This window comes from Cucurbita pepo, chromosome LG03 (genome assembly GCF_002806865.2).
Source record: "Cucurbita pepo subsp. pepo cultivar mu-cu-16 chromosome LG03, ASM280686v2, whole genome shotgun sequence".
Lineage (NCBI taxonomy): Eukaryota > Viridiplantae > Streptophyta > Magnoliopsida > Cucurbitales > Cucurbitaceae > Cucurbita > Cucurbita pepo.
Genome location: NC_036640.1, coordinates 12,427,167 through 12,440,991, shown reverse-complemented (window position 1 = coordinate 12,440,991; position 13,825 = coordinate 12,427,167). Strand labels below are relative to the sequence as shown.

Below are 13,825 nucleotides of genomic sequence, written 5' to 3'. Positions count from 1 at the left end.
ACTCCTATCTAAATAGTCAATTCATACTTTGAGTAAAATGAATGAGTCATTAGACTCATTATTTTGAATAGGATATTGTATATCAAACTGATTTATTATATTAATTTTAAATCTTTACAAAGTTGACTGCTAGAATTATTAATGTTTCACCATTGAATTTTGATGTCGTTTTGGCTTTGAGAATACGAAACTGTGAAGACTTTTGAGACTGAAGATTTAAAGTGGCCTGTTAGGAAAAAGATAATTTTGCATTGGGATTCGGAAGGCTTTGTGCGGACGACACGTCGGAATGACTCCTCCCCCCTTGCAAATAGCTTGCGTAAGGTGAAAATCTCAACTCAAAATAAATAAAATAAAATTGAGGGGATCGTCAAAATGTGACCGTCACATGGAATAATTTCCCTTCAACAATAGATTAAAAATTTCTGCTTTTCAACTTTGTGGGTGAATATATTATCTATATATATATATATATATATTAGTTGGAATTTTAAATAAAATTGAAGCCTAAATATTTCTATTGAGTCCTACTATTATTATTATTATTATTTTTTTTTTTTTTAAATTAGTCCATATAATTTGAAAGTAAGTTGATGTGGTTTGGTCCTTTCAGTATTTTNTGAAGCCTAAATATTTCTATTGAGTCCTACTATTATTATTATTATTATTTTTTTTTTTTTTAAATTAGTCCATATAATTTGAAAGTAAGTTGATGTGGTTTGGTCCTTTCAGTATTTTTTGTCGTGCTTGTGTAGGAAATTAGCAGCTGAGATTATTTTAATTAGCTACTCCATTTATTTATTTTTGTATCACTGTCTGATCTCTCACATTGGTTGGGGAGGAGAACAAAAACACCCTTAAAACACCCTTTGTTAGTAATAACAACAAACACACTCTGTATACAAATAACAGGATTAAGATTTTTATGGATGACTACAGATATGTAGGAGAGAATACAAAAAATATAGAAAATACATACTATATATATATAGTTCAATTTACTATATATAGCTTTACCATATCGAGAATATAGAAAGTACATACTACATTTTCAAGGCTCTCCCTCACTATATATATATATATATATATATTTAACGATCTACTATATATAGCTATTTACCTGGCGGGATATATCCCCGTTCAACAAGCTACCAGCAGTATAACTTAACCCGTTCAAGCTAGCAACAAACTTCATAATCTAACACCTTTTATAATGGTATGGAAATCAGGCTTCATAATCTAACACCCTTTATAATAGTATGGAAACCTTCCACTAGTAGACGCGTTTTAAAGCCTTGAAGGAAAGCTTAGAAAAAGCCAAAGAAAACAATATCTGCTAGATCTGGCCGTTACATACTGATTACTCCCATAATTTGGACACCTACTTCACATGAATATTCCGTTTAGAGTGGGAAGGCAGAGAGAGAAGGGTAGAAGAACTAGGTGAGCTGCCCACGGGCAATAAAATATATTTAATATAAAATAAATTCAAATTTAAAAATGAATATAAAAATAAAATAAAAATTAGTAATTTAATAAGCATTATTAACGAAACTATATTTGGTTGACTTTATTTTCACCTAAAGCTCAACAACGAAGGATCTTATGAAGAGACTCTGAGTCTCTCAATAAGAGACGAGAAATTAAACCGAAACAGAGAGAGAGAGAGAGAGAAAAAAAAGCTATGGATTTCCCGCCGAAGAAACCTCCTCTCATTACTTATGGATTTCTGTTACTGTTCATGATCGCTTCCTTTCTTCTCATCGTCTCTGGTCCTTCTTCCTCCATGAATCCTCTCGTTTTTTTCCCCCAATGCTATCGCTCCAATTCAGTACGCTCTCTGATCTCTCTCGATTACCTTCGGATTCGATATCAATTACGATCGTCGATGATTTCTCAATTTGCAGGTTGAATTACTCCATTCCGTGGACGATTCACGAGATGAACTTGATTTTGCACTGGAGAAGGCGGCGATGGCGAACAAGACTGTCGTAATCGCGGTGATAAACAAGGCGTATGCCGATCAAGGCGTTAAAGACGATACTACGATGCTCGATGTGTTTCTCAGTAGCTTTTGGATGGGAGAAGATACTCGACGATTGCTTGATCATCTTCTTCTCGTCGCTGTCGATCAAACGTCGTACGATCGCTGCAGATTTCAGCGGCTGAATTGCTTCAAATTGGAGACGGAAGGAGTCGATTTTGGCGGAGAGAAGCTTTACATGTCTGATGAATTCAACAAAATGATGTGGAGAAGAACTCTGTTTCTTCTCGACGTTCTCAAGCGCGGTTACAGTTTCATTTTCACGGTAAACAATCCGTCCTCTTTAATTTCTTCTTCTTCTTCTTCTTCTTCTCTGGTAGATTATCGTTAAACGTTGATTTAGATCGTATCGAATAGCTTTAATCGACCGATCGACGATATCATCACTTCGAGCCTGTGTATAAACCGCAGAATCAAATTACTCGCGATTTTGTCCTTGTTTTGGGAGTAGAATTTTCAAAATCCTGCTGATTCTTTGAACAAAACTAGCGCTGATTAATTTAAATTATCTTTTCAAAATATCAACCATGAATCGGTTGTTTTTATCACAGAACCAAATCTCATCAATTTCCTCTTTAGCATTCATTTCATCATTTTTGAAACTCTGATTTCTTTTAGTCCAATTTGGATTTTAGACTAAAAGTTTACATACAACAAAGGATTTTACTCCTTGATTTTATCAAATTTTGGTGCGTAAGCTATGCATTTGGTATTTGTTTGTTTCCGTTATCAAGGGGTATAACAAAAATAATACCATAAGTAATGGATTTCAAATAATAAACCAATGTTTTGGATTCTAGTACCAATTTCATCAATTTTAAAATTTATATAAGTATTAAATACAAAAATTAAAATCCACAATTTACTCGACACCAATTTTAAATTTTAAATTTATATCTAATAAATTAATTAATTTTTATACAAAAATTAAAATCCACAATTTACTCGACACCAATTTTAAAATTTAAATTTATATCTAATAAATTAATTAATTTTTTTAAAAAAATTAAATTTGTTATGTTATTACAAAATTTCATACTCCAATCTCATAGACACGAACCTAGACCTAATCGACACAAAATTAATAGTTTAGATACTTATTCTTATTAGATTGAAACATATTTCAAAGTTTGGCCATTAAACTTGTAACTACACTTATTTCCAATTATACCAATTTTTTTAGTGCGATAAATTTAAATATTTTAATTAATTTTTTAAATGGAAGAAATAAACACAAATTGGAGGTATTTTATAATAATAATTATTATTATTATTAGATTTTTAAATACTATTTTAAAAAGTATATATAGGAATGAAAATGAAAATAATATTCACACATTATTATTACTATTATTATTATTATTATATTTTTTTATTGAACAGGATACGGATGTAATGTGGGTGAGGAACCCATTTTCGAAGCTAAGCAAAGACGAAACAGAGGATCTTCAAATCAGCACGGATCACTTCAATGGAAATCCCTGGTCCGCATCAAATCCGATCAACACCGGCTTTTATTTCATTCGATCCAACAACAGAACCATAGCGCTCTTCCATAAATGGTACTCTATGAGGAACGACACCTCCGGCCAGAAGGAGCAGGACGTTCTCGTCAATCTCATCCGCGCCGGTGTGATTCCGCAACTCAATCTCAAGGTTAGGTTTCTAAACACTCTCTTCTTCAGTGGATTTTGCCAGAGGAGCAATGATTTCAACCAAGTTTCCACCGTCCATGCCAATTGCTGTCGAACGATCGTCGCTAAGATCGGCGATCTTCGAGCCACTCTTGGCGACTGGAAACGCTTTAGGACGTCCACAAACTCGTCGGAGATTTTCTGGTGGTCGGATCATGTCAGATGTAAGCGATCTTGGAAACATTGACGGATTAAGGTGAATCGCCATGGCGTAGGCGGCAGCGGGGAATTGAATCGGTGAATTTTTAGGGCATTTCTAGAACAGAGCCAAACAAGGGGAAGGGATTGGATTTATAAGATTATAGAGGTGTATAACTATTTAATAAACTAAATCTCTCCTTCTCATTTGTTAAAAAATTATAATTTTTCTTTTATTAATTTAAAGTAATTTATTCTATCATGTACAAAATTTTTGAAATATAACCGTCATGATTATTTCTTCAATTTGATTATTAAACTAATTATTTATCATTAAAAATTTATATAATTTTATTAAAATCATTTATTTAGAGATAATTATTAAATAAATTAAATTTTATTAATTAAAATTATTTTAATAATTTTCCTAAGAATAAAATAATTTATATAATTTTATTAAAATCATTTATTTGAAGATAATCATTAAATAAATTAACATTTTATTAATTATTTTTTTAATAATTTTCCTTAATAAGAATAAAATAATTATGTAATATAATAAAACTGCCTTAGAGAATATAATTTATTAATATAAAAAAAATTTAGGCTAAATTAATAAAAATACTTTTTTTAAAAAATATTTTAAAAAAATATTCCGAAAATATTTTATTTTAAAAATATTCTTAAACTTCTCACTGTATTTCAAAAATATTCTAAACTTTAAAAAATTCCATTTATATCGTTCAATTTAATATATATATTTATTAATTAATTAGTACTATATTTATAAAATAACCATAAAATTTTAAACTTCTTTAATTCAAAAAAATTATTACCAAATATATATATAAAACTGTATATCTATCCTTTATAGATTGTCTACAAAAGGTTTTAATGCTATTATGAGTATTTTTGAAACGTGAGATTTACGATAAATGTATTTTTTAATTGTTTAAAAACGTTCAAACTATTTTTAAAATTTTTAAAAAGTTTAAAATAGATTTAAAAAAAAGTAAAAAAATTTTTAAAAAGTTTAAAATAGATTTAAAAAAAAAAAAAAGTAAAAAAGTATCCGTATAATTTTTGAAAATTAAAGAGTATTTTTAAACTGGCTTAAAAGATATTTTTTAAATTATTTTGTTCTGTTTAACGGTTTCTATCGGTAACTAACGATAATAATCTTTTTCTTTTAACATTTTTGAAAATTGAATAATAATTATACAGATTTTTTTAAAAAAAAGATTTAGGTGTATTTTTTAGATAATAAGGAAGGTTTAAAAAAAAGTATTTATATTGATTTTAGCTAATTTTTATATTTAACATTAAAAGATCGATTCCTTCACATGACAGCTTAAAGAATTAAATATTAAAAATATTTAAAGGCTTTGACCAATTGGATTTAGATCACAGCGGCTTCATCGTCATCTTCGTTTATCTTCGTGAAGCCTCTCTTCCTCCCTTTCTCTCTCCCTCTTTTCTTGAAGCAGGCCCAGCACTCCCCCTGTTCAGCCTTCTTCCTTCTTCCTTCTTCCCCGCCTCGAGCAGCGACGACGAGCCCCCACGGTGCGTGTTCGGACAATCGGCGCGTCTCCTTCAGGCCGCAGCCCGCGAGTTTGCTATAAAAGCCCGCCTAACACCGCGCGACGCTGAGGTGGTCAAACTGCGGCCGGTGTCAGATCGGAGTCGAAGCGGTTGGTTTCTCGAACTTGTATTCTTTGAATTCGAGTATATTTTTGTTAGGATTAGGCTTTCTCGCTTTCTTTTTTGTGTGTGTGTTGATCAATGCGGAGTTGAAACTCCTCGATTTCTTGTTGTGATGTTGTGCTTTCTTTTTACTTTGATTTTGATTCTTATTTGATCTTTCATAACTGGATGCATTTGGAAGATTGGCAGATACGCTGGTTGAGTGAACTAAATGACTCTGATTGGTATTTATTAGTTGTTCTACCGATTGCATGGCAATATGTTGTGTTACTTTAACTTTCATAATCGATAACTAAATCAAGTGTCTTCCGATGCTCATCTCTGAGTTGTTGAAATGCATTTTCACTTGACGAGATTGAATGACGAACAGGTCTCTCAGTAATGTTGTTTCTGTCTTCAGGCATCATCAATGGGAAGTAGTAGCGAAGACAAACTTCGATTTTGTATTGATAGAGGTGGCACATTCACTGATGTCTACGCTGAAATTCCTGGTCGTCCAGATGGTAAAGTTATAAAACTTTTATCGGTTGATCCATCGAATTATGATGATGCTCCAGTTGAAGGAATTCGGAGGATTCTTGAAGAATATGGTGGGAAGAAAATTCCAAGGACGTCAAAAATCCCCACTCAAAACATAGAGTGGATACGGATGGGAACAACTGTGGCAACTAATGCACTTCTAGAGAGAAGGGGAGAAAGGATTGCTCTTTGTGTTACTAAAGGTTTTAGAGATTTGCTTCAAATTGGCAACCAGGCCCGCCCAAACATATTTGACCTAACTGTCTCAAAACCATCAAATCTTTATGAGGATGTCATAGAAGTAGATGAGCGAGTCGAGCTTGTTCATGGCAAGGGGGATGATAATCAAGATTCTTCTACTTCATATGTGAAAGGAATTTCTGGTGAGCTTATTCACATTGTGAAGACTCTCAATGAAGAAGCTTTGAAGCCATTACTGAAGGATCTTCTGCAAAGGGGCATCAGCTGTTTGGCAGTTGTCTTAATGCATTCATACACTTACCCACAACATGAATTGGCTCTGGAGAAATTAGCTTGGAGTATGGGCTTTAAACATGTTTCTTTGTCCTCAGCTTTGACCCCTATGGTTCGAGCTGTTCCGCGTGGCCTTACAGCCAGTGTGGATGCATACTTGACTCCAGTCATCAAAGAGTACTTATCTGGATTCATGTCCAAATTTGATGAGAGCAGTGGGAAGGTGAATGTGCTATTTATGCAATCAGATGGAGGACTTGCACCAGAAAATAGGTTTTCAGGCCACAAGGCAGTTTTATCTGGTCCTGCTGGTGGAGTTGTTGGTTACTCACAAACACTTTTTGATCTTGAGACCAGGAAGCCTCTCATTGGGTTTGACATGGGTGGTACATCAACTGATGTCAGCCGATATGCTGGAAGTTATGAACAGGTCCTCGAAACCCAGATCGCTGGTGCAATAATTCAAGCTCCTCAACTCGACATCAACACTGTGGCAGCTGGTGGTGGCTCAAAGTTGAAATTTCAATTTGGAGCTTTCCGCGTTGGACCAGAATCAGTAGGTGCACACCCTGGTCCGGTTTGTTACAGAAAAGGAGGTGAGCTGGCTGTTACTGATGCAAATCTGGTTTTAGGTTTTGTTATCCCTGATTTCTTCCCATCCATATTTGGTCCCAACGAGGATCAGCCTCTAGATATCGAAGCCACGAGAGGAGAGTTTGAGAAGCTTGCAACTGAAATTAACTCTTACAGAAAAATCCAGGATCCATCCTCAAAGCCTATGACAATCGAGGAGATTGCTCTGGGTTTTATAAATGTTGCAAATGAAACTATGTGCCGTCCAATCCGACAATTGACTGAGATGAAGGGCCATGAGACAAAAAACCATGCTCTTGCCTGCTTTGGTGGTGCTGGACCTCAACATGCATGTGCCATTGCCAGGCTATTAGGTATGAAAGAGATATTTATTCATAGATTTTGTGGGATCTTAAGTGCATATGGTATGGGACTGGCGGATGTTGTTGAAGAAGAGCAGGAGCCGTACTCGGCCGTGTATTGTTCGGAGTCTATCCAGGAAGTCACTCGAAGAGAGGCAAGTTTACTTAAGCAAGTAAAGCAAAAGCTGCAGGGACAAGGATTTAGCGAGGGAAGCATTAAAACTGAAACATATTTGAATCTGAGATATGAAGGTACAAACACTGCCATCATGGTAAGGAGCCAAAAAACGGATAATGGAGTAGGATTCGACTTTGCAGCTGTGTTCGAGAAGCTTTTCCAGCAAGAGTATGGATTTAAATTGCAGAATAGGAATATTCTCATATGTGATATAAGAGTTCGTGGTATAGGAGTCACAAATGTATTGAAGCCACGGGCTTTTGAAGGACTTGCAGGTGACCCTAAAATTGAAGGCCACTACAAGGTCTACTTTGGAAATGGATGGCAGGATACACCTTTGTTCAAGCTTGACAATCTAGGATTTGGTCATGTCATCTCAGGGCCTGCTATCATTATGAACGGAAATAGTACCGTGATCGTCGAGCCAAGCTGCAAAGCTACGATAACCAAATTTGGAAACATCAAAGTTGAAATAGATTCCGCCTTTTGCACGGAAAAAGTATCAGAAAAGGTTGCAGATGTCGTCCAATTATCGATCTTCAACCACCGGTTTATGGGTATAGCTGAACAGATGGGAAGGACACTACAGAGAACTTCTATATCAACAAACATCAAGGAACGCCTGGATTTCTCTTGTGCCCTTTTTGGTCCTGATGGAGGATTAGTTGCCAATGCTCCCCATGTACCTGTCCACCTAGGAGCAATGTCCAGTACCGTTCGGTGGCAAATCGAGTACTGGGGCGACAATTTGAACGAGGGAGATGTATTGGTCACCAACCACCCATGTGCTGGAGGTAGCCATCTTCCTGATATAACAGTCATCACGCCCGTGTTTGATAATGGAAAATTGATATTTTTCGTCGCAAGTAGAGGGCACCACGCCGAGATTGGGGGCATAACTCCTGGAAGCATGCCACCATTTTCGAAATCCATTTGGGAAGAAGGAGCTGCAATAAAAGCATTCAAGCTTGTCGAAAAGGGAATTTTTCAAGAAGAAGGCATTATCAAGCTCCTGCAGTTCCCTAATTCTGATGAAGGCGTCATCCCAGGAACTCGTAGACTCCATGATAATTTATCTGATCTTCATGCACAAGTTGCTGCAAATCACAGAGGGATTTCACTAATCAAAGAGCTTATTGCGCAATATGGTTTAAATACTGTTCAGGCTTATATGACATACGTACAGCTTAATGCAGAAGGGGCAGTAAGAGAAATGCTGAAATCTGTGGCCTCTAGAGTTTCATCTAATTCAGCTGGATCTGCGGAGGGAAGCTCCATAACAATCGAAGAAGAGGATTACATGGATGACGGTTCTGTAATTCATTTGAAACTCACGATTGATCCTCGTAAAGGCGAAGCCAATTTCGATTTTAGTGGGACGAGTCCCGAAGTATATGGCAACTGGAACGCCCCGGAAGCAGTAACAGCAGCAGCCGTTATATACTGCCTTCGCTGCATGGTCGATGTCGATATTCCTCTCAACCAGGGCTGCTTGGCTCCTGTCAAGATATATATTCCACCAGGCTCGTTCCTTTCCCCGAGCGAGAAGGCTGCCATTGTAGGAGGGAATGTTCTTACTTCTCAGCGGATAACTGATGTCATACTCACAGCATTTCAGGCATGTGCCTGTTCCCAAGGTTGTATGAACAATCTTACTTTTGGCGACTCTACATTTGGATACTACGAAACAATTGGCGGGGGAAGTGGAGCTGGTCCTTCTTGGCATGGAACTAGTGGAGTTCAATGCCATATGACTAATACTCGAATGACCGATCCCGAGATATTCGAGCAGCGATATCCTGTTCTTTTACATACATTTGCACTCAGAGAGAACAGTGGAGGAAGTGGAGTCTACAAAGGGGGTGACGGGCTCGTTAGGGAGATCGAGTTCAAGCAACCAGTGGTGGTGAGTATTCTTTCGGAGAGACGTGTCCATGCGCCGAGAGGCTTGAACGGAGGAAAAGACGGTGCTCGTGGGGCTAATTTTCTGGTAAAAAAGGATAAAAGAAGAGTCTATCTCGGTGGCAAGAATACTGTAACTGTGAAAGCTGGGGAGATTCTTCAGATTTTAACCCCTGGTGGTGGAGGATGGGGCTGCCCTTAGTGGTGGTTCTAGGCAGCGGAGCCGTATGTTCCTCTCGAGGATATTTGGATGAAAATAAAATTATGAACTCGTTTATACTTCCCGGGTTGGTGTGTATGTGAAGACGAGTCTCGTATTTTTCTCCTTAATAAAGGGAAAGTAGCTCAATAACAAAGAACGAGTATTGCTCGGGTTCTGCTCGGGTTCACATTCTTCATCTCTTCGAATCTATTATCGCATTTTTTGAAATAAGTTATATATATTAGTAGAAATGGTTTGATTTTAAGCACCTTTTAGAACAACTTTGACCCACATTCTTTATTCAAACCTCCCATATTATGGACCCAAGTGGCCAAAATGACATAAGGGCTGTGACCAAACTCCTGTTCTATAGATCTGTCTTCATTCCTTTTAACTGCAAAGGAATAGGCTTTTCCAAAACAGAGACATCTATGTTTTGCCAAACCTCCGATTTTGTTGGAAGCTGAGCTATTTTCTCTACGATTTCCATGTCTTCTGGAAGAACAGATCCGAACACGGTGTGTGCCTTACGCCACTCGTCGTGGTTGGCCAGGCTGATAAAGAATTCCGGGCCGGAATCGACCCAAGCAACTGATCCTCTTCTAATGGTTGGACAGTATTCCTTAGGATTCTCCTCGAATATGATTCCATGAGCTTCAAGAGTTCCTTGGATTAGAGCAAAGGGAGGACCATATGGAGCCTATAAAGCACACAACAAATGAAAAATATACCACATACATTAAGGCTAAGAGATTACTGAAACCTGATATATAAATCCTTTAGGGCGGTGATAATAAGTCATAGAGCTCGTTGCGCTTACGTTTTCGACATGCTCCCCGTTGGAAAACCAGAAGCTTCCGCGACTTTCAGCACGATGAAATTGGCAACCAACACAACCCAATGCTAAGAGCTCAAGAATGAAGTTTACAGAATGAGGAGCGCAGTCAGGAAAAAGCTGGGAGAGAGAGAGAGAGAGAGAGACAAATATCAAATTTATAGTCCTTACTATATGTCCTATGGTTGCTGAATTCTGCATAAAAGAACAAAGAGAGGGAAAGTAAATGTGAAATGAAGTTGGTTAAACTCAAACCTATTATGGTCGATCTATAATTTGTCAACTTACCCGGTCACTGAATCACGACACCATTCTAAGTTCCAATTTAAAAACAAAGTCTCAATTTCAGGTCACTGAATCGCCACACCATTCTAAGTTCCAATTTAAAAATAAAGCCCCGATCCCAAGTCACTGAATCGACACACCATTCTCTACATTCCAATTTAAAAACACAGTCCTGATCCCAAGTCACTGAATCGTCACACCATTCTAAGTTTCAGTTTAAAAACAAAGTCTCAATCACAGGTCACTGAATCGCTACACCATTCTTGGTTCCAATTTAAAAAGAAAGTTATGATCCCAGGTTACTGAATCGCAACACCATTCTAAATTCCAATTTAAAATCAAAGTCCTGATTCTAGGTCACTGAATCGCCAAACCATTCTAAGTTCCAATTTCTTCTAAGTTCTTACGGTAGTTTTGAAACATTCATGAAAAAACAAGACATATTGCAACTTCTCAAGAAAATAGTTTAAAGACGAAGAAAACTACCAACCTTCATGCGAAAAGACCCGTACTCCGTCTCCACTCGAACAATTCCCTTCACAAGAAGAAAAGAAAGAGAGATCATTTTCTAATGGAGGCTCAAAATAGATTACAAACAAAGTCTGGATCAGGCAGAACTTCTTTATTCACATCTCACATTATTAAGTTGAAACTAATGAACTTCCATGAGAACTTGATCCCATGAACAAACACTTACTCCTTAATCCATGGAGTCTTGTAGTTTTAAAATCACTCCATATAGAACCCAAATAGGGAATTAGGTTCAAACATATGCACCCATTCTTCTCCGGGATAGCGGCGGGCTCACCGGAGAAGTAGAAGTAGAAAGGAGGAAGAAGAAGATAAGGGGAAGAAAGTTCACAGTAGGTTTTTCATTAGCGCTAATGGTATGGGAACCTCTTAGAACTATTTTTAAAGGTCACGGACTAAATTTTCGGTTTCTGAAACTTCCAAGGCTAGGGTAAGTGAGCGAGTGTGTGTAAGCCCGACTGACTGTTCTAGGCGGGGCGGGCCACGTACCTTCAAATGGTCTTGGTCCTACCGACCACAGAAACTTACTCTCAAACTCGAAAACTAATTCCTTCTACTTTCCTCACATATTCACATAAGATTGAATCCATTCAAACTCCAATCTTACTAACAATCACACAAATTCAATAAAAATGAACATCCAATTGGATCACAGAGGCTCAAAAGTCCACAGAAAGAGGTTGAAGTAAAAGAAAAGTACCTGTTTTTTCCCAAACACAAGGCCAGAAGTCCACCCGACTTGACCTCCTGACTCTCTTCTTTCAGGGTTCATTGTATTCTTCTGCTTCTTCAACCAGCACTGGCACGCAGGTAATACACTATAATCTTCAAATTAATCAAATTCCGACACAAATTCACTGAACTAAACGAATCAAAGTGCCTTCTAACTATGATCAATTTTCAATCCATATCGTATTAAATTTCTCATCATTAGCTAAATGGAGACGAATACTAAGGATAGATTTCACAATCCACCCGCCTTCGGGGTTCAGTGTTCTCGTTGGTACATTGCCCGATGTCCACCTCCTTCAAGGCTCAGCGTCTTCGCTAGCACACCGCTCGATGTCTGACTCCGATCAAGTAATCAGAATGGCTCAGCGGAAGCGTGGTGGGCCCATAACCCACTGTCCCAAGATCGAAATTTGGTTCAGATACCATTTGTAACAGCTCAAGCTCACTGCTAGCCGATATTATTTTGTTTGAGCTTTCCCTTTCGAGTTTCTCCTCAAGGTTCTTAGAAAGCGTCTGCGAGAGAGAGGTTTCCACACCCTTGTAAAGAATGTTTTGTTCCCCTCTCCAGAGGTGGGATCTCACAATCTACCCCTTTTGCGAGACCCAATGTCCTTACTGGACACTCGTTTCTCTCTCAAATTGATATGGATGTCACAAATACAAATATTATATTTCCTAGTCGCACCAGAACAATCCAAGAACATAAATTGGTATTTTGTAATCTCATGAACATGAAACTAAGAATTTTGAATATTCTAGAAAGATTTTGAACCTACTTCGTGTTCTTCCTACCATGAATGGCCTGAGAAATAACTTTCTCACAGAAAACCCAACATTAGAACAGAACAAGAAGGGATAAAAGTGATAGTCCAGAGCCATACCTCACCAAATCTTGATCCGCAAATCTTGGAATCGCCACAGAACACCCAAGAATCACACAAACACCGACCTCTTTGATCTTCGCACATGGCTTTACAAGCCAAACAACACTCCCTCGACGAATTGAACTTAAAATTAGAGCCCCATTTCACGGCACCTCCCCAAAGCTCCACATGGTCAGTACCTCGGCAACACTCTTCCTGTTCCCCATTCTTGACCAAATCGGAAGTAGAAGAAACCTCGACGGCGCTCGGCCGAATGGCCCCGATTAGAAAGTGATAGACCATAATGCAGGAGGAAATGCCCATCAGAAACATGATCGCGAGGGCACAAACGCCACGTTCGGCGTCGCTTTGCCTGCGGCCCATCAGATCGGGTAGAACTGAAAATGGCGACGGCAAGGTTTTGGATGAGAGGATTTGTAAGTATGAACAAGAAATTCTCAATCAATCATAATGAATTTCGGGAATAAGTATGAATGACGATGACACCGAGGGCCAGCGAAGAGCAATCTTGCCGTTCACGAACGAGTTTCCTTATTCTCGTATTTTGGCGGCAATGAATTTTAGTTTTATTCCTCGTCGGTTATCATTTACATAAAAATTTGAAATTAATGAATTCGCCTTTTTCAATAAAATATTTATAACTTCCGTACAGATTGCGGTGAAACCTCCTTTATGATCGTCTTTATAAACCCTATTAGACCCATAAATAAAATTCAAATTTAAATCTAGTTACCATAAATAAAATATTAAAAATTTCAAATTTGTTAA

At 37.4% G+C, this 13,825-nt stretch overlaps 3 protein-coding genes across 3 annotated transcripts; 2 read left to right on the top strand and 1 right to left on the bottom strand.

Annotated features, from left to right (window-relative positions):
• The first annotated feature begins 1,545 nt into the window (after positions 1-1,545).
• On the top strand, positions 1,546-4,085 carry LOC111789951 (uncharacterized protein At1g28695-like). The gene is made up of 3 exons (XM_023670693.1): positions 1,546-1,831; positions 1,908-2,309; positions 3,428-4,085. The coding sequence occupies exons 1-3, from the start codon at positions 1,685-1,687 to the stop codon at positions 3,923-3,925; spliced, it is 1,047 nt and encodes a 348-aa protein (XP_023526461.1). The 5' UTR covers positions 1,546-1,684; the 3' UTR covers positions 3,926-4,085.
• Positions 4,086-5,283: 1,198 nt separating this feature from the next.
• On the top strand, positions 5,284-9,983 carry LOC111790167 (5-oxoprolinase). The gene is made up of 2 exons (XM_023671002.1): positions 5,284-5,567; positions 5,981-9,983. The coding sequence occupies exon 2, from the start codon at positions 5,990-5,992 to the stop codon at positions 9,788-9,790; it is 3,801 nt and encodes a 1,266-aa protein (XP_023526770.1). The 5' UTR covers positions 5,284-5,567; positions 5,981-5,989; the 3' UTR covers positions 9,791-9,983.
• An 82-nt stretch (positions 9,984-10,065) lies between these two features.
• LOC111790169 lies at positions 10,066-13,579 on the bottom strand. Its single transcript, XM_023671004.1, has 5 exons — positions 13,055-13,579; positions 12,142-12,240; positions 11,401-11,445; positions 10,611-10,745; positions 10,066-10,490 (listed from the first exon to the last, which is right to left on the bottom strand). Exons 1-5 carry the CDS (start codon positions 13,418-13,420, stop codon positions 10,158-10,160), a joined length of 978 nt encoding a protein of 325 aa, XP_023526772.1. The 5' UTR covers positions 13,421-13,579; the 3' UTR covers positions 10,066-10,157.
• Between the last annotated feature and the right edge of the window lie 246 nt (positions 13,580-13,825).

Excerpts from the sequence above, each read along its gene's own strand:
- LOC111789951 (XM_023670693.1), top strand. The coding sequence starts at position 1,685 with ATGGATTTCCCGCCGAAGAAACCTCCTCTCATTACTTATGGATTTCTG. Across the intron at positions 1,832-1,907 it reads AATGCTATCGCTCCAATTCA|GTTGAATTACTCCATTCCGT; the intron begins GTACGCTCTCTG and ends CTCAATTTGCAG. Across the intron at positions 2,310-3,427 it reads GTTACAGTTTCATTTTCACG|GATACGGATGTAATGTGGGT; the intron begins GTAAACAATCCG and ends TTTATTGAACAG.
- LOC111790167 (XM_023671002.1), top strand. The coding sequence starts at position 5,990 with ATGGGAAGTAGTAGCGAAGACAAACTTCGATTTTGTATTGATAGAGGT.
- LOC111790169 (XM_023671004.1), bottom strand. The coding sequence starts at position 13,420 with ATGGGCCGCAGGCAAAGCGACGCCGAACGTGGCGTTTGTGCCCTCGCG. Across the intron at positions 11,446-12,141 it reads TTGTGTTTGGGAAAAAACAG|GGAATTGTTCGAGTGGAGAC; the intron begins GTACTTTTCTTT and ends CTTCTTGTGAAG. Across the intron at positions 10,746-11,400 it reads ACGGGTCTTTTCGCATGAAG|CTTTTTCCTGACTGCGCTCC; the intron begins GTTGGTAGTTTT and ends TCTCTCTCCCAG.